Source organism: Penicillium oxalicum, chromosome VIII, assembly GCF_001723175.1.
Source record: "Penicillium oxalicum strain HP7-1 chromosome VIII, whole genome shotgun sequence".
Classification (NCBI taxonomy): Eukaryota; Fungi; Ascomycota; class Eurotiomycetes; order Eurotiales; family Aspergillaceae; genus Penicillium; species Penicillium oxalicum.
Window position 1 is genome coordinate 1,125,201 of NC_064657.1, and position 18,435 is coordinate 1,143,635.

An 18,435-nucleotide genomic window follows, 5' to 3' on the forward strand; every position below is an offset into this window, starting at 1 on the left:
GCAGCGAATACAGCATATGGCACACAGAGAATTGCTGCGTGAGCCGTCAGAGAATCAAAGGCAGGATGGAAGCAATCGATTATGGCAAAGACACAGCCGGGTCAGCATTATTTATCCACGGGGTAGATGCACAAGCCGTGGAATTGCTGCTTTCCTTAGACAGTGCCTTTCACACTCGCGCATGATGGCCGAGATCCAGCCCCGTTGATTGATTACAAATAGCGTGATACAGGTGGCTGACCTCCCTTGCAGCTCTATGTATAACCGAGCGCAAGGATGATTTGCTAGTTAGAGTGTTGTTGAACACAACCGAGCGAGTCAAGCTTAGTCATGAAATGTGGCCAACTTCGATACAGATTCGGAAGTTTTTGTCCTGTTCATCACGCCGGCTTCGCGTGGTCAAGTTGCTGCTGTCATCCGGCTGACTTATACAGAAACCAGCAGCCACAAATGGTACCCACTACCGGCCTCAGGTATGCAGGTCAAGCACGCTAGGGCTTCAGGTCCAAAGGGCCACTGTACTAGACAAGTCGGGCCCCATCTGTCATTGACCGGAGTTTGATCGGGGGTGCTGTTGGCCTAGTCATGACTCAGAGCAGGCCAGTGCCAATTCAGCCCAATAGAGTCCTGGCTCACCAAGAGTGACTGCGTGCAACAGTCCCCGGGTTCGGACACAAAGACACAGGATCTCACTGAAGCTGCGAGGGAACACAGTCGCAAGAGATAGGATAAAGATGGTCGGGAGAAAAGAAGGAAAGACCGGAGGGTCATGCCCAGCTTTCAGCCCTCCATTCGATCGTCATCGGAAAGATGGCTCGGTGCACTACTAACACCAGAAGTTTCGCTAACAACAGGGCTCGTAGGAGCCTTTGCGCGAACTTGAGCGCTCCATTCACGGATGCTTGGCAGTCCTCCCTCAAGGACAATCGGGTGCTCTTCTCCGTTCTTGCCCAGGACTGTGCCTGCGTATCGTGACTCTTCACCCGTCTTGCTGTGCTTCTTTTTCAATGATGTCAAAAAGTCCTCTTTTTCAATGGCATCTGGGTCCACCATGTCACCTTCGCTGGGCACAAACCCTGCGATACGGCGGATCTCACGGTGGGCAGGACCTGTGATCCACCCGATGAGGGAGTCGAGACCGCGTAGATCTTCTTCGCCAGCCCAGTCCTCTTCCCATTCTCTCAGCTGCGGTCGCAAGGCACCGGCATCCAGTAGTGCTTGGTAGACATCCTCGAGGACGGGAACAGGATCTTCGGGGTGAGCGTTGGCGGCGTGTGACGCTGTCGCGGAGGCCAGGATCATGAGGTATCGGCCAGTCAGGTCAGAGAGAGTCTCAAGGACTGATGGTCGTGTTGAGTGGAATCCCTGGGCGCGTAGAATTTGAATAATGGGGGGACGAAGGAGTGCATTGTGCAGATTGTGGCCAGACATCGCGGTCAAACTGGCGGACCGAGGATTGTGAGAGCAAAGCGAGCCGATCGAGGCGTGGAGGGGAATCAAGGCTGACTGATCACAGCATAGGATTTCCAAAGTTGAGGAGAGTCGAGGGTAGCGTTGGGGGAGGAGAGACTCATGTGCGGGCGCAGTTGTTGACCGTTGACGTCGTGGGCGAGGGAAGCTTTGTGCCAGCGGATAATTATGATTATGTTGTGAGAATCTCTCACGGTGGTTGCTCGATCGGGTTAGACTTTCTATTTGGGGTTAGCGTTGGGTTCGTATATGCTTACTCCAGGAGTCCAGACTCGAGCATGCTTTTGACGTGTAGATGTCGCTCGTTGCCTGTCTATATTTTAATCTTCTCTCTCACATGATCTATAGTTTGCTGCTTGTTTAATTTATGCACTGAATACAAGCTTCACGTTCTTGTGTTATTAACACTCCGTACATCTAGCGAGGCCTCACACACATGTATACACTGCGCCGCGCATTCTGTTCTCCTGGGTCTGCTAAGCACAGTGATCTTTGGAGTGGCCACGCGTCAGAATGTAATTGTCTTGTTTGAGACCTAATATTTGCATTAGTAGTAGCTCTGATTTGATGCAACACAGTTGAGACTGCCGTTCATGTAATGCCTATAGTGCGAAGGGACGCATCCCGAGGAACCGCAAAGTGGATCTGGCTGTAGATGTTGTCTGAGTGGCTACCAAGCTCGGTGAAACGGTTACTTAAAAGCAGAGTCATAGAACCTGTAGGGCTACAGCACAGACAGTATGTTGCAAAGGGTCGATTTTTAAATCTCCCGGTCGACTTCAACTTGAAGGCCAGAGGAAGGATCGTCTCATGACGATTGACTCGAAAGCACCGTAAATGCGATTTCCATCGATGGGTCGTTGTAAAGCGAGTCTCCACTCCGCCTTTGTGTCCGCTTTTCGTATTTAAATTGATACTGTATTAAGAAACTCAGGTCGGCCCTATCCATATTTGAATCTTTCCTATTTTGTGCTCGTAGGATTGATGTAGGCGCGCAGTCCTTGGCGAGAGAGATAAAATTGGCAAATTAATCCGCAGATTCATCCTTTTGCACGTTAAGGCGAGAACGGTGGTTTTCCACTGCGGTCAGCATTCTGCCCGTCTTCCTCGGAAAGAGAGACGTCCGCCCTATCAGGTCACGATACGGCTTCTTCGCATATCATCTGAACAGCAATCTTCTCTCACTCACGTGTCGCATCTCGATCCTGGCTTCATCTCCATCATGTCGGAGCCCAAGGGTCCAACTCTGAAGCTCAAGTTTGGTAAGAAGCCGGCACCACCGCCACCGGAGCCCGCGCCAGCCGAACCATCATCACAGCCAAAGCTCACGCTCAAGATCGGTCGCAAGACGCAACCTCCGCCCGACGCCTCTGAAGACAAAGTGAAGAAGAAGAAAGCGCCATCTAAGAAGCGCCCCGCAGATAATGCTGCAGCACCGGAGACTGCAGCAGCGGTGCCAGGCCCCAAGCGGCTCAAACTCAATGCATCGAAATTAAAGTCCATCCGCATCAAAAACAAGGGTCATGTCCCTAATCGGCCAGTTGGCGTCGGCTATGACTCTGAAGCATCAGATACCGAGATCGACCCTTCCATTGAGGAGCAGTTCATCTTGAGAATGCTCCCGGGCGAAGACTGCGAATATTTACGGCAAACCATCGAGGAGAGGAAATTCGACAAGTCGGAGTTTTCATTTAAGCCGCTTACTCGCGAAGGGAGACGTGCTATCTTGAGAATTCGAAATAAACAGTATGCAGCTTGTCTCGTCGACCTGCCGTGCATCATAGAGGGTATGAAGAGTTGGGATCGACGAGGCTGGTACAAATCGGCGGATATTTGCCAAATGCTTTTGGTACTGGGCACGGTATCCAGCGATCAAGAAGCCCTGGAATACCCTCTACCACCGGAGATCGAGGCTTCCGACCCCAAGACACTTCAATATCCCCACGGCTTAGCCCCGCCCTTGCGTTGGGTACGGAAACGACGTTTTCGTGACCGAGTGAGCTCGCGGACAATCGAGCAAGTGGAAAAATCAGTAGAGGATCTCATCGCGCAGGATGAGCAGTCCTTGTTTCCTCCTCGGTTCGATCTGGTGGATAGCGCATCCCTAAATCGTGCCGAGGGCTTCGTGCAGGAGGACTACGAAGAAGACTACGATGAGGAGCAAGACGCCGAAGGTGAGATTGATGAGATGATGGACGACTTTGAGGATGACTTGGCGGCCGAGATGGAAGCCGCACTGGCTGCTGGGGATGACGAAGCCGCGGCTGCTGTCACGGAAGCCGTCCAGGCTGCCACGGCATCGACACCGGCCGCACAAACCGAACGGGGAGGTGACTCCTCGGGCGATGAAAATGAGGTTTCAGATGAAGATGACGATATACCTGAGGATGACCTGGACGAGGAACAGCTGGAGCAACAACGCCAGCTTCAGCAGCATCGTGAGGAGATTGCCGAGCTCGAAACATTGATTCAAACTGAGACTGCCTCATGGCAAAAAGTGCAAAACCAGATTCTACGCAACAAGATGGGTCGTCGTATTCAAGAGCTCAAGAAAGATTTGGAGCTCAAAAAGGTGTCTGTTGGCTTGCCGGGCGAGAATGACGTCTGAGCGGCGGAGCTCAGGACAAATTTGGAACATGCCTTCAGATATCCCCCAAGCATCGAGGTCAGCGCTGGCGCATTGGTCAACCCATTCAATTTTTATGATTCACCCCCTTGGAGTCGAAGGAGCTACAGTTTCTGTGTACTTTTGCAGTCTTAATCAATATTATTCATAACATCTCGTCGACCAAAGCCGGTTGTAGAGACTGACGTCATACACCGGTAGGAGTACAACCAACTGCCTCTCGCCCCAATGCGCGCTGCGTCTTTCTTTCCACACATTCAGCGTCTTGTTCACCCTTGAAAAGTTCCCCACGCAAGATCCATCCCTCTCACGGCGCGTCTCGAACGTTTGAATTTGAAAATGGAGACCCGCACTCAAGCCCATCAACCACCTCAACCATCCAAAGAGGCGGCTTATGCTCAAGCTTCCAACCCCGTCTCTCAGACACCGTCCGAGCAACGTACCCCTGCACCTGCGCGTCAGTACGGTGATCCCACCGCTTCCATCACTCGCGGTCCCAGCTCACAGCCTTCCAACGACGAGGCCCGCGAACGCCTGGAAGCCGAGCGCCGGCAGCATCGCAAGGAGATGGAGATGTCCCGTGACGTCGACACCGAATACGGCATTGAGCAGCAACCCGCCGAGGGCTACATTGCCGACACCGTCTTGCGCAAGGGTATGGGGATGCAGCGAGCGCAGGCGGGCGCTCATGCTGCACCTGTGGGCAACGCACGAGGACCTGGCCACCCCGGCTTTGGGGAGGAGAGGGATCTGGCCGCGAATATGGATGAGAAGCGGGCAGAGCACGATCGGATTCTAGCCGAGAGGAATGCGCAAAGCCCGGCGACTGATGTTGCGGAGAGGGAAGCTGTCAGGGAACGCAAAATGCAGGAGAATGAGGAAGTTGAGAGGGCGTTGAAGGAGGGTTCGGGGACTCCTGTTGTCAGCTAGAAAGTGAACCAGCTCTCTTGAGGCAAATCATGTCTCTTTTAATGATCATTTAGTAGGCAGATGGATCATGATAACGATGCTTGCATTTACTCTTCTAGAGCCCTTGAGGGGAATGAAACGCTCGTGCGAAAGATTTCACATACTGATCGGACTCCTTTTCACAAATTTGCGGACGCGGTGGAAATCATAACGAATTCCAAAATTCCTCCAGAGCGACATTAACCTCGTCTCTCGCCTCCAGTTGCAACCAATGGCCGGATGCACTGACCTTTTTGGCAGTGAACAGGGCCGCTTCTTGGCATGCAGTTGCATCCATGTCTGGCTGTGCTCCCTCGACCTGCACGGGAGACACCATCAGAGTTGGGACCGTAAGCTTCGCTGCAGGGAGATCCGAGACTGTCTCGTCTTCTTCGTTGAGATTGTTGACCAACACATGATACCACTGCAGTGCGGATCGGTAACTCCCTTGCATTATCTGGCGATGGACATGTCTTTCTTCATCCGTAATGTACGGTGCTTTTGGGCCGTGACGATCAGCTCGAAGCCACGACTCCAAAGCACCCAGCGGACCCAGATGATCCTTCCACAAAGAAGGGTCCCCCGGATAGAAAAGGTTGACAAACGAGTCATGCTGTCTGATTGTCAGAAACATCCTGAAAACAATCAGGACTGTTACATGGAGCAACACACATGCTGTTCTATCATTTCCCCAGCACCTTGGCTCACAAACAACTTCAAATATCCAAACTGCTCTTTACCGAAAAGATTCTTCGTCATCGCGTTCACTGCGTCAAGGTCAAAGTGTTGTCCAGGTTTGCTGTACGGCACCGATAGAAAAGTGCACGAGAGAAGCCTCTGGGGAAAGTAATTGGCTAGCCGTGAAAGCAGAATACTACCAGTATCGTGCGAGACAGCATGGGCTTGGCCCAAGTGCTCATGATCGAGAATTTCGACTATTTCTGCTGCCATTTTCTTTGCCCTGTATTCCTCCGGGGACGTTGGCTTGCCGGTCCCGCCGTATCCAAGGAGATCCGGTGCAATGATACCGTAGCCGTGAGATTGAAAGTACACAATTTGATGTCTCCAGTCATAGCAGGATGAAGGAAAGCCGTGTAGGAAGAGCACGGTTGGCTTGGTTGGGGCAAATGCAGGGACGTGGACATAGCTGTACTGATGACCGGTCGATAGAGTGAGGCTCTTGGCATGTTGTGGAAATGCGATGGCGGCCATGTTGAAAGTTTGAGTGCGAGTTTAGTTTTAGAATCAGTACGCTATTGACAGCTTTCTTGTGCTCTCAACTAAATATGATACTACAATGCGAAACAAAAAAAAAGGGGGCGCCCTATTTATGGTCCTCAGTGTAGAATCCGCGCAGCGCGACGGCGACTTTCTCGGAGACTTTTGCAGCCTCTCATGGCGTCTGAGCACAGAAACATGCATCGACACTACATGTAGGAATGCATAGGATGTGGATCCGCGGCGCGGTTACGTGTCGAAGCTAAACAACCACTGCACAGGCAGGGTAGATATTTCTTCGAGTGTCAATTGCAGTTGGTGCGTTTTCGATACATAGATATCAAAGACCCATTACTTCCACTTCAACTTAGTCATGCGTAAAAGACGTTCATCAAGACAGAAGACCCTACTAAGTCCACGTGATGAGCACGTGGTTCCGCCGGGCAGTCGTCCCGCACGGAGCCCTGAGCCGTTCTGACTGGCATGTGATGGTCTGCCGAGGTCTGCCAATCCGAGACTGGAGCTTAAGCGCGGAGCCGAAGCTACCGTGACATGGCCATGTTCTATTCAACCGATACGCTATAGGAATGGAATCATAAGAAAAAAAAAGGGAAATTCGATTCAAGTTTATGGCAGATTCCCGAGACCACCACTGCTTGACACCATGACCACTCTCTTCACTGTCCCGATCACTTCCACCGGTGGCACGATCGTGTGCACCAACCCTACCGCCAAACAGGGTAGCGAGACCAAGGAACACATCTACCTCTTGACCTTTACATCGCCCAAGGATAACCGACTCACTCCCACCTTCATTGATGCCTTCATCTTGGCCCTGGACATTATTGAGCACCGCTACCCCCGGGGCGTTGTAGTGACAACAAGTGGTATTCCAAAGTTCTACAGCAATGGCCTTGACCTGGAGCTTGCGACTAGCACAGAAGGTTTCCTAGACAAGTGGCTATGGCGGTTATTCCGCAAGTTCCTCACGTAAAGTCCCTCCCCTCTTCTTTCTTGCTTCTTGCATCTCGTCAATCTCGATCAAATCATCCTCATATCTTCACCGACGGAGACGCGGTCTTGGTGCGCGTAGCACCGCAACAGTAAAGGTGCCTCCCTAGCTAACTGACCCTCTTCCAGGTATCCTATGCCCACGGTATGTCTTCTCAACGGACACGCATTTGCAGGCGGCTTCATGCTCGCCATGTACCACGACTATCGCATTCAGAACCCGAGCAAGGGCTTTCTGTGCGTCAACGAGTTGGAATTCGGCGTTCCACTCCAGACTCCCATGATGTCCATCTTCCGAGAGAAGCTGACCCCTTCCACTTTCCGCAATGTGGTTCTGGAAGCGCGTCGGTTCGGTGGGCCCGACTCCCTCAATGCGGGGATTGTCGATGCCGTGGGTGGATTGGACGAGGTGCTTGGCTTGATTCGGGATCGGAAGCTGCTTAACAAGGCGGAGACGGGAATTTACGGGACGATGAAAGAGGAAATGTACGCGCGTGTTCTGGATGGGCTTGATGATCATGCGGGTAATCTGGCATGGCGTGAGAAGGTGGAATCGCGCAATGTGATGCTGAGAGAGGAAGGGTTGAAGCGGGTGGAAAGCTGGTCGAAGTCGCCCAGCGCAAAGCTGTGAGACTTATATCTTGTTGAAAGCCCTCGCGGATGGACTCGATGAGACGAAGGCGCAAATTTGTTGCCATAGAGTTTTAAAGTCGAGATGCCTTACTTAAAGAGTTGGCTCTCATTCCAGTGCATGCATGGTGTGAGTGGCTCAAATGTACAATACTTGGACACTTATGATCGCGTCATAACCACCAAGACACGATATAGGTTATACCTCAAGGAACTGACGGTATTTTCTATGCCGGATTGGGAGCTTTGGACTGATTGGCATCTCTCTTGGATGTCTTAAGGTCGAATTACCTGCCAATTCATTTTCTTGGACATTCAATATGAGACCTTCGGAGGCAACAATAGCTTCATTCAAAATCAAGACATCGAAAGAGCATTTTCCAATATTTTAAATCTACACCAAGTTAACCACTATAGTCAGATCATGCAATCCAGACCTTTGCTGCATCTTCCTTGTACTCATCCAATACCTTTCATTGATAATCGAAAACGATCACCCAAAAGCCTGCCGGGTATTTGTTCCACCCGTCCAGGCTTGAAAAAATCTGCCTCGAAAAATGCATTTACTCGGTCGAACATATATATGTCTCGGAGGACACAACCAGCGAAGCAATTTCCACAACCAAGTCCCCCTCGTATGAACTTTTCACAGTCGATACGCGTCGCCTGTGAACCCCCTGCTGCACCCGCATTTGCCACGCGGCTGTGCAATCTGTGACAGCAGGCATCCAGGTTCCCTTCGACGCGGGAGTAGACCAAACCAAGTCGGGTTAGGCATCATGTGGCAAGTCCGAAGCATGGATGTGGACGATGAGATATCTCGGCTGGGAATCTGAAGAGTTTGGTGGTATGCACCTAATCTCCTCTTGCGGATCCTAGGAGAGATCCGACAACCACGCAGTCAACCTGCTCGTTATCAACTATTGCTATTTCTCAATGCTTCGGGGGAGGCAAAGGTTAAGAAAAAGGCATTTGCTAAAAGCCTTGCATCAAATCGAAGGTATACCGTCCGAGAGTTATGAACTAGGGGAGTAAAAATCAACCGCAAAGCTCATTTCGCGGGCAAACAAGTAATCTGGTGGAATTTGAACCGGTCTTGGTATGACTTTTCAATCGTCAGGCCAGAACACGACGGCGTGACTTACGCCGAGTCGTTCAGCTCCGAATGACAGCGGAAGGGATCCAAAAAAAACACCTCCCGGAAATTGTTTTGCTTCCATCAGGGCTGTCTGGAAGTCACTCTGCTTCTTCTTTATAGACCTTAAATACCCCTAGGCTCTCCTGTCACTGGGGACGTTCATTTCCAAGACAGACAGTCCCAGTCGTCTTGTCATATCTGAGTCCAAATTTCACCTGCGGTATCAACCGACTCGTTCCTTTCTGGATTGGTGTACCATATCAGGTTGGCTAATTCTCTGGGTAGCTTGACGTCCGATCCAATCGATTACAAAAATGCGGTTCCAACTCCTTCTCGCTCTTCTCAGTCTGGGAAGCGCTACCATTGCTGCTCCAATCGCTGGTCAAGCCGGTTCGTGTCATTTCACGGTCCCGCTCTCTTCTTGATTCGGCCGAGATGGACATCCGTTCTCTGACAGAAGCTATATAACAGTGCCTGATACGAAGGACGGTGGCATCAGTCTTGGCGAAGGGGGCGGCGGTGGTGGTGGAATTGGAGGCGGCTTTGGCAAAGGGGGAGGTGGGGGAGGGGGCCTTGGAGGAGGCTTTGGCAAAGGTGGAGGTGGCGAAGGAGGAGGCTTTGGTGGTGGTGTAGGTGGTGGTGTAGGTGGAGGTGCAGGAGGTGGTGAAGGAGGAGGTTTTGGAGGCGGATTTGGAGGGGGCAAAGGTGGTGGTGGTAAAGGTGGCGACAAAGGCGGCCATGAAGGTGGAAGTGGTGATGGAGGGGGCTACGGCGAGGGTGGAGGTGGTGAGAAAGATGGTCATGGAGGCGGGGGAGGAAAAGGCGAAGGGGAAGGTAAAGGCGAAGGTGGTGCCTGGGGTGAAAAAGGCAAGGGTAAAGGAGGTGCAAGTTGCTAAGGGCACCTCAATCATTCGAAGCCATCGCGAAACCTATGAGGACCCCTCTGCTCGATCAAGAAAATAGAATGGAACTGTTGAGTGTATCGCTCCGAAACGCTCTCTGGGATATGAAGTTGAATGCGCTGGTAAAAATAGGCGTCGCGTCATAAGGTAGGCTAGTCGCCTCAATCATCTCTCTTTTCTTCACCATCATGGCTTTTTGCTCTTGCTTGCTCGGGCCGGCCCTGTGGGTGAATCCAGTTGGTCAACAAGTGGACGATAAGGTGAAGCCAACAAGTACTCCGGAGCAGGCTGTTGTCGCGGTTCTCCGGAGGGTGGTCGTCGGAGCTGCTCGTCATGCATCCGGTCGAGAGATTCGCCCACGACCTGATACTTGGCCCAGTTGATGGGTGGCATGCGCACAATATTCTGTGGCTGTGGAATGCGACCGAACTTGGACCCCGAGCCCTTCTTCTCCTTGGAATCTTCTGCGCCGTCCTCGAGGTCTTCCTCCGCATCCATCTCATCATCCTCTGAGAATTGAATGACCGTCCCGCGGTCTTCGGTGCGCAAACGCCCTTCAGCCAACTCCCGCGCAAATCCCTCGGGATCTGCGGCCGCAGCCTCTTTCAAGCGATCCAAGCTGCGAATGTCGCGCAGTGTCTGCTGTTTCTGCATTTGCAGAATCGAAAGAGCAGATCGAAGGGCAATCGCATCCGGATTCTCGCTCTCCGATATGGGCACCGGAGGCGGTTCTGGTTTGAAGACGGGTGGCGCGACCGGTGGCCGTGGTGGTATATCCCTGGACTGAGTCCTCGGGGGAGTGCGTGATGTTGGTGACGGGGATAAAGGAGGTGGGATAATCGTCGCGTTGGATGCGGCAAGCATATCCAAATGCGCAAAGACTGGAGTCACCGGAGAATACGGTGGACGAGGTGGGGTGCCTGGGCGATCAACAGGCGTTGAAGCACCGGTCGCATCTCTTGAATAATCCATCGCGTCGGTGGTCATAGCCTTGAAAGAAGCGACACCTGATACGGCTCAACGGGTGAAGGTATGGACGTCTGGGCGTGTGGACCAGCACCGGCCTCCTGTGAGTGTGATCGCTGGCTAAAGCTGACGCAGAAGTTGAGGCTTCAGGATGTTCCTTGCGATCCCGACTTGGATCCCGACATCAAGTGACGACACCGAGAGATGCGAAGGTGGGGAGGCTCACCCGAAGTGGCCAACGACAAGTTCAGCTGCGGGTCTTCAGACTCTCGCGGACCGAGTCAGTTGAGCGCGTCTGTGCCTGTGAATCGTAAAGAATATCGGGCTTTCATTCCGTCTGGGTTCGTTCGGTCGGGGTTGACGATTCAAGATTCAGACACGACCTGCGCTTGATGACTGTATTATTGTTCTCGTTTTAAATGGACACTTCAAACATAAAGCTCCATGGAGAAGGCGGCAGATGGATTGGGTTCATGCTACCAGTCAACTGTTAACTGTAGTGAAATAACATCGAATGTATACTTTCTAGATCCGGTGCCGAGTCCACCGATTGCATAAACCAAATCTCTAAGCTCAAAAGGTGCCACTTATTGCCACCTCGATTCTCATCTACATGCAACTCAACTGTGTGTTTACTGTTTCGAGTCTTGAACTTGATTGTCGTTTTCTCGTCTCAAGATGACCTCGACTTGGCGCAGGATACATCAGGATGGCTCCAACTGAGCTCGGATGTGGCCGCAACTCACCGCCCGCCAGATGTATCTGAGTAGTAGTATCACTGGTCCTTCTGGTCAAGAGAGTCTGACCCTACATTTTGTCTGCAAGGTTACCTGGTCAAGCAGCAAGGGAAGAATGGTGTCTGGAAAATTTATATTTTGCACACTCGTGCAATTCCATCTCTGGATGCATCGAATTGATCATTCTGCGGTTCCCAGCACCGTTGCCCCAGCGCCCAACGCCGGACACAAGTAGAAGGATGTTTCAAAGTCAACATCTTCAAAATACTAGTTTCTAGTCGCTCTCACCGATCATTTGCAGCTGTCTGAGTCACTATCTCGAGCGTACAAGGGGATCCATCTTGCCGTCCTGGCTCAAGAGAAGCTTAGAGCTCAATTACATCACAGCACGTTTCGACCATAGAAACATTCTGCCGGTGGTATATACCCCGGATCTGGCCCACATCCACGCGTGGGTCGACTGAGGTCCGCACCGCCTCCGAAAATTTTGTGATCAGGCCATTTCGAATTGGATCTTTCCAAGCTCTGTACCCGCCCAAGATGAAGCGCACTACGGATCAGAGACCGTCAATTGACGGCAATGGCATGCCCGACTCTAAAAAGCGGGCTCTGTCCAGCGAAGAGGCAGTCGCACGCTTCAGCGACGGCCTCTTCGACCCGGCAAAGCAAAAGAAGTATACCGACGCATACGCCAAGTCATCTCCGTACGAGTCCACTTAAGAACCTTTTTCTGTACATGTTTTGCGTGATCTCAAAATACGAGAGAGCTAACATTGGTCCCTCAATACCAAAAGGTACTTGCACGGTGTCATCTGTCCCCTGATCGAGCCGTCTCTTTTGCGCTCTGTGCGTGACGAGGTGCAAGAGCACCTATCCTTCACCGAGAAGGAGACCGACATCTACAAGATCTTCCAGTCGGGTGATCTGGCCAACCTGGACGGCCTCGATGACTCGTCCTTGTCAAAGCTTCCTTCGCTGCTCAAGCTCCGTGATGCGATGTACTCAGCTCGCTTCCGCGAGTACCTTTCCTCCGTAACTGGGTCGGGCAAATTGAGTGGTAAGAAGACAGACATGGCCATCAACATCTACACTGAGGGCTGTCATCTTTTGTGCCATGACGACGTGATTGGTAGCCGTCGTGTCAGTTACATTCTGTATCTGACCGATCCCGACACGCCATGGCAGAAGGAATGGGGCGGTGCGCTGCGCCTGTACCCGACCACGACGAAGAAGGATGCCCAAGGCGAGGACGTCAAAATCCCCAGTCCCGATTTTAGCCTCTCAATCCCCCCTGCGTTCAACCAGCTCAGCTTCTTCACTGTTCAGCCGGGCGAGAGTTTCCATGACGTGGAAGAAGTGTACCACTACCGCGAAGGCGAGGACAAGTCGAAGAAGCGTGTGCGCATGGCCATCAGTGGATGGTTCCATATCCCCCAAGAAGGAGAAGACGGGTACGAAGAGGGACTGGAGGAGAAGCTTGCGGCGCGCAGCAGTTTGGCTCAACTGCAGGGCCGAGGGGATATCTACGATCTTCCGCAACCGAAACCCGTGTCATGGGAGGTTCCGGAGGTGTCTGGCAAGGGAAAGGGCAGGATGGAAGAGGAAGCGGCGGAGGGCAACGAGTTTACCGAGAGTGATCTCGAGTTCCTCGTGCAGTACTTGGCTCCATCATACCTGACTCCCGACATCGCCGAGGAAATGTCCGAAGCATTTGGAAACGAGTCCTCACTGAGTCTGGAGCGCTTCCTCAACGAGAAATTTGCTTCCCGCGTGAGCGCCTACATCGAGGAACAAGAGCGACAAGGTTTGCCTGCGTCATGCGAAGAAATCCAAGCCACCACCGAGTGGACGGTGGCCGTGCCCCCTCACAAGCACCGTTATCTCTACCAGCAGGCCGCCGAGGGCGACACGAGTAACCCCATCAAGGAGCTGCTGAATGTGCTCTTCCCTTCTCAGTCTTTCCGAAAGTGGCTTGCCCTGATCACCGGTGTAGACCATCTCAAGACTCACAACTTCCTTGCCCGGCGCTTCCGCCGTGGTGCGGACTATACCTTGGCCAGTGGGTATGACGGAGAAGAGCCCCGTTTAGAATTCACTCTCTCCTTGACTCCCACGACCGGATGGGAGAAGGAAGTGGAAGAAGAAGATGAGGACGAGGAAGAGGACGAGGGTGAGGGTGAGAAGAGAGAACCCAAGAACAAAGCAGCCGAGTCAAAGAAGGATGCCGCTCAAGAGACCGTCGAGCATCCTTCGGTCGGTGGATACGAAATCTACATGGCCGGTGACGACGACGAGGAGGACGAGGATGAGGACGAGGAGCACGCAGACCAAGTCCTCCGGCCCAAGAAGACCAAGGCCGACCCGGCCATCTACCGCTCTGCTGGGGCTGATGAGGATGATGGGATTCTGTTTAGCAGCCAGGCGGGCTGGAACCGTCTCAGCATTGTCCTGCGGGATAGTGGTACCCTGAAGTTTGTCAAGTACGTCAGTGCCAACGCCAAGGGAGATCGATGGGATGTCACCGGCGACATTGAGGTGGAGTTTGACGAAGATGAGGATGAAGATGACGGTGACGATGAGTGAATGTGACACCCTTGGCTTTTTTTTTTCCCCTGCATCTCAAAAAAGATTTCCATACAAGCACGTGCTAGAGATCCGTCCATGGTCCTTTTCTTTTCTCTTTCTCAACTTGACAATTTCAAGATGAAAAATTCCAGAAATTCTCAAAGACACTAGATCTATATCTTCTTGTTCTACCATTTTTCCCACGGGTTCCCCGTACACCGAACATAAGTCGCCTCTACATCGCATCGCAACTTTCGACATCCATTCCCGTCTACGTACTCACGCTTCTCGGCTACCTATTGAGACATCTGTATATATCATATCCACCCATCTACCTTGGATTCCTAATGCGACTATAGTACAGCCATGCAGGTACCTACCTTCCAATGCTGACCCACCGCCCACATCTTACCGCCAACATGTGCTCTTCTTCTCTCACACGTGTCGACCCTCTCCCACCTTGAGTACTACAGTACCTACCACAGCACTGCACCCAAGAACATGTCAAAGACACGCGTGAGAAGGCGAGGTGAGAGGTGAAGCAAGGCAAACATTTGGAGAAAAAAAAAGAATAACCTTACAATTCACAGGGAAATATGTAGTATTCGTGGGAACCAAAAAGAGGGAAATTCGTTTTTTTTTTCTTTCGTTTTTAATTCCTCTACCTTTTCTTTTTTTTTCCCCTCTCAGGTAATCAGGGAGATGTTGGGTGTAGAACGTGTGCGTGGCGCCCATCGGATGGCGTGGAAAGGAGGGCTGTTTGAGGTCAGAGGTGGAGGTCAATCTTTGTCGAGGAGGTAGACTTCCCCGGTGTGATGGACACTTTGAATCAATATAAAGGGAGTGATTAATGAGAACCGTGCGCGTCAATGATGTTAAGTTTTTGATAGATTTTTCGATTCAGCTGCCATTTCCCAACGGTGTGTATAGTAGCTTATCATATACAGTAGTGTCCTGGCCCTCATCTCTAGTAATCTCATATAAGGTAAAATTCTCCAAGTATCGCAAAGCCATGCATTGAAAAATCTTATTCAATAGGACCATGAGTGACATAGGGGACTTGAAGACTATACATCATCATCGAGTACAAGGTTCCAAGGTACTACATAGCCTCTACAGTAGACCACTCCAACGTAGTTCGGATAAGTTACTATCGTACTTACCCTATGGAACCACCTTGCCACAGACAAACTTGATTCAATATATCAATGGAGGTAGCGGTACCTTCTACCAGTTCCAACCATTCAATTCCCTTACCAGTATGTATACTCACCTATACACATCCACTACCCACCTACGTATTATTCCCGCCTCTCCCTCCTATCACCCATCTACGTAGTACTATCTACATCCACCATTAGTGTAAAGGTACATCACAGCGTCGTACCCTAAATTCCTCTACAATCCCCATAGTCTCAACCAAAACAATCCCACAAAAGGTATTTCCAATCCCCACATTAAGCTCACATCCTCTTCATTCCATTCGGGTGGCAATCTCGGTGGATACTACCTGGCTCCTGGCTAGGTGAAAGGAACCCCCCCCCCCTCCTTCAGGAATGAAAAAACTACCACCGTTTCGGTGGGAATCCGCCCCCAAAAATAAAGCTTGGGAATGTGCAATGCATGTCGGCGCGTGTCAATCAGGTGCAATTGTCCAAATTCAGGTCCACTTGTGCCCGTATGTCGGGAGGTGAAGAATGGGGGGAGGTGCGGTACAGACATTCTTCAGGACTCCACGGGAGGACATTGATGTGCGAGAAATGCCATGTGGCGAGTTAGAAATAGGGTGGGGATATTCAGCCGAAGAGGGTGAAGGGTAAAGTATGGGAGATCATTTGGTTGACTTTTTTGTATGTTTGGGGGGGGGGGGGGGGGGGGGGAGTGATAGCTTGGAGATGGGCCATTTCGTACTGTTGGATTATTTGCTTTTCAGGATGATGCTCGAGAAGGGGTGATAGTAGCGGAGGAGCATCCGGAGGGTTTTTCTTGTGTATCAGGTCAGGTTTTTGGGTGCATATATTGGGAGAGTGTTGTGGTCCAGTGGTTCCGATCTTCAAGTCATGAGATGCTCGACAGGTGGGGGGGGGGGGGGGGGGGGGGATGCAACACTTTGGGTCCTTTGAGGTAAAAACTTCAGGAATCGGGGTATACATCTTCAGCCTAATTTCAGAAACGTCCTTTGTCCCCTTTCACCTTGGACATGAAGCGAGCTCACCGTTACAAGGGGTGCTATAGCCTTTGACTTGAACAAGATGCCTAGCACTACCACGATCTTGTGCCTGGGAGGCATCTCTGATCTATGTTCTACATTTTAGTGCGGACACCAGACTCAGCGGCCCTGCAAAATGACCAAAAGCAATCAGTGGCGACCCGCTCGGTATGTACCTCCCTTAATCATGTGATGTATTCTTCACATGGCCAAGGCAGCGCGGGACTAGGGGAGGATTCAACTGCCGAGAGCAGATTGACAGGTCGATTCACTTGACTGGCCGACGGGCGTTGGATGTGGCGAGGGGAGCGGCTGCGTCTGATAGATCCCATCCTGAACGGATGCCTTGAAACAATCACGCCTCCAATTTCCCGACACCTAAATGGGGGAGAGAAAAAAGCGGCAGAAGGATAAAATCATGTTTGCATTTCCATTCTTCCCGAATGGACCATGGATAGTGAATTCACCTCCCCTTGCGAGTATCCTTCTCGAGCGCCGCGCGGAATCAAGGAGCGGACCAGTTGCCAGCAACCAACTTGACCAGCAGTGCGGGTAGATGCAGAAAACCGTCTGGACTGGCTGGTCCAGTTTATACCAGTCCAGTCTGCTTTTTTTTGTTTTTTACTTTTCCAATCAGAATGAAAGGTCGAGGGGACTCGGGATGTGTAGTGACGGATGGGAGGAGCCATCGAGGTTGACAACCCGACCTTTTCTTTTCTCTTTTCACGAACGAGGACGGAGATTCTGCAGTCAACTCGGGGAACAACGGATCCAATCCAAGCTGACCCCTTCGATTTGCTGTTCAAGGGAAAATGTGCCCTCTAGTAGTCGTCATAGTTGTAGTCTATATCTATCGATGTATCTCTGGCTTGCCAGAAGAGTAAGACGAGAGCCCAAGACTCTGCAAGAGCCAGCGGGCAAAAAGTCCTGTTGTCCAAGGAATATCACAAACCTCCACCTGCAGCTGCTTGATGATGGATTCCACATCCATCCGTGGTTGCTCCAGGCCCCGAGAAACGGTTGGAAGTGCAACTCTTTTTTTAGCGGTCGGCAATGTCCACCCTTTGGCCATTTTCCTCCCCGGGGCGGCGGAAGGTTGAGCAATGCTCAGTTGACTGTGTGTACCCAGGACTGGACAGTCGCAGCGTCCATTGTCCGCTGTCCGAGTGGCACAAACCGAGTGCACGACGGAGGATAAACTCAGATATGGAAGTGGAGACGGGCAAGCGCCGTTTCTCTGACGCGATGGTCGGGGGCCTGTTGTTGATTTACCATGGGGAGGGGAGGTTGCGTCCTGGACCGGACCGGACTGGACTGGACTGGGCTGGACCTCTTTGAGTAGAGAAATCTTCCAAGAGCGGCGATAACCGTCTGAACTGGAGTGAACCCTCTGTGAAAGTTACCTGTCAGAAAACTTGTCAGGCAGCGCTTCAGACTGGTCGACTGAGGTCTTGACTCGTAGGCCCACGGGAGCCTCCTCCTCCCGACCACATGGACTGAAATGGACACAATAGAACAAAACGAAAAAAAAAAAAAAAAAAGCAACAAGAAAAGAGGGCTCATGGACATAGACGCATCAGCCAAGACGGGAGAAAGAAGATCATGACTATTCAATTGGGTTGAGTACCTGCAGTTGTGAGTCGGGGGTCAAGCTTTGAGAAGAGCGACCCTGACGGGCAACGGTCAGACAGTCATGTGTTGCCGTAGTGGACGAGGGCGGGGACAAGCTAAGAGGGGATCCATGACTCGCCAAGCGTATCGTGCTGACGAGCAATGAGTGCCATGTGTGATGAGGAAAGCGGGTGCATCAGCTGTGCAGGAGACGGTCGACTCGCGTGGTGGGCGTTGGATTCTCCCACACGGGCCAAGAGATCAGCCTGTGGACCGCTGCAGGACTCTGGTGCAGGAGAGACTCGCCATGTCGATGGGCGCTGCGCAGCTACTGGAGGTCAGTCATGTAGGATGCGATCTGGCGTCACTTGGCAAACGCTGTAGCGAGCCTACTAGCAACGAAA

At 51.8% G+C, this 18,435-nt stretch overlaps 8 protein-coding genes across 8 annotated transcripts; 4 read left to right on the top strand and 4 right to left on the bottom strand.

The window, feature by feature from the left end:
• Positions 1-780: 780 nt before the first annotated feature.
• POX_h09697 (uncharacterized protein) lies at positions 781-1,431 on the bottom strand (the record flags this gene model as incomplete). The annotated part of the gene is made up of 1 exon (XM_050118446.1): positions 781-1,431. The coding sequence occupies one exon, from the start codon at positions 1,429-1,431 to the stop codon at positions 781-783; it is 651 nt and encodes a 216-aa protein (XP_049965233.1).
• Positions 1,432-2,692: 1,261 nt separating this feature from the next.
• POX_h09698 (uncharacterized protein) lies at positions 2,693-4,078 on the top strand (the record flags this gene model as incomplete). Its single annotated transcript, XM_050118447.1, has 1 exon — positions 2,693-4,078. The coding sequence occupies one exon, from the start codon at positions 2,693-2,695 to the stop codon at positions 4,076-4,078; it is 1,386 nt and encodes a 461-aa protein (XP_049965234.1).
• Positions 4,079-4,435: 357 nt separating this feature from the next.
• Positions 4,436-5,026, top strand: POX_h09699 (uncharacterized protein; the record flags this gene model as incomplete). Its single annotated transcript, XM_050118448.1, has 1 exon — positions 4,436-5,026. One exon carries the CDS (start codon positions 4,436-4,438, stop codon positions 5,024-5,026), a length of 591 nt encoding a protein of 196 aa, XP_049965235.1.
• Positions 5,027-5,210: 184 nt separating this feature from the next.
• Positions 5,211-6,256, bottom strand: POX_h09700 (uncharacterized protein; the record flags this gene model as incomplete). The annotated part of the gene is made up of 2 exons (XM_050118449.1): positions 5,211-5,657; positions 5,717-6,256. The coding sequence occupies 2 exons, from the start codon at positions 6,254-6,256 to the stop codon at positions 5,211-5,213; spliced, it is 987 nt and encodes a 328-aa protein (XP_049965236.1).
• Positions 6,257-6,926: 670 nt separating this feature from the next.
• On the top strand, positions 6,927-7,904 carry POX_h09701 (uncharacterized protein; the record flags this gene model as incomplete). The annotated part of the gene is made up of 2 exons (XM_050118450.1): positions 6,927-7,252; positions 7,403-7,904. 2 exons carry the CDS (start codon positions 6,927-6,929, stop codon positions 7,902-7,904), a joined length of 828 nt encoding a protein of 275 aa, XP_049965237.1.
• Positions 7,905-9,310: 1,406 nt separating this feature from the next.
• On the bottom strand, positions 9,311-9,952 carry POX_h09702 (uncharacterized protein; the record flags this gene model as incomplete). The annotated part of the gene is made up of 1 exon (XM_050118451.1): positions 9,311-9,952. The coding sequence occupies one exon, from the start codon at positions 9,950-9,952 to the stop codon at positions 9,311-9,313; it is 642 nt and encodes a 213-aa protein (XP_049965238.1).
• Positions 9,953-10,129: 177 nt separating this feature from the next.
• Positions 10,130-10,930, bottom strand: POX_h09703 (uncharacterized protein; the record flags this gene model as incomplete). Its single annotated transcript, XM_050118452.1, has 1 exon — positions 10,130-10,930. One exon carries the CDS (start codon positions 10,928-10,930, stop codon positions 10,130-10,132), a length of 801 nt encoding a protein of 266 aa, XP_049965239.1.
• Positions 10,931-12,186: 1,256 nt separating this feature from the next.
• On the top strand, positions 12,187-14,229 carry POX_h09704 (Prolyl 3,4-dihydroxylase ofd1; the record flags this gene model as incomplete). Its single annotated transcript, XM_050118453.1, has 2 exons — positions 12,187-12,350; positions 12,441-14,229. The coding sequence occupies 2 exons, from the start codon at positions 12,187-12,189 to the stop codon at positions 14,227-14,229; spliced, it is 1,953 nt and encodes a 650-aa protein (XP_049965240.1).
• Positions 14,230-18,435: the final 4,206 nt, after the last annotated feature.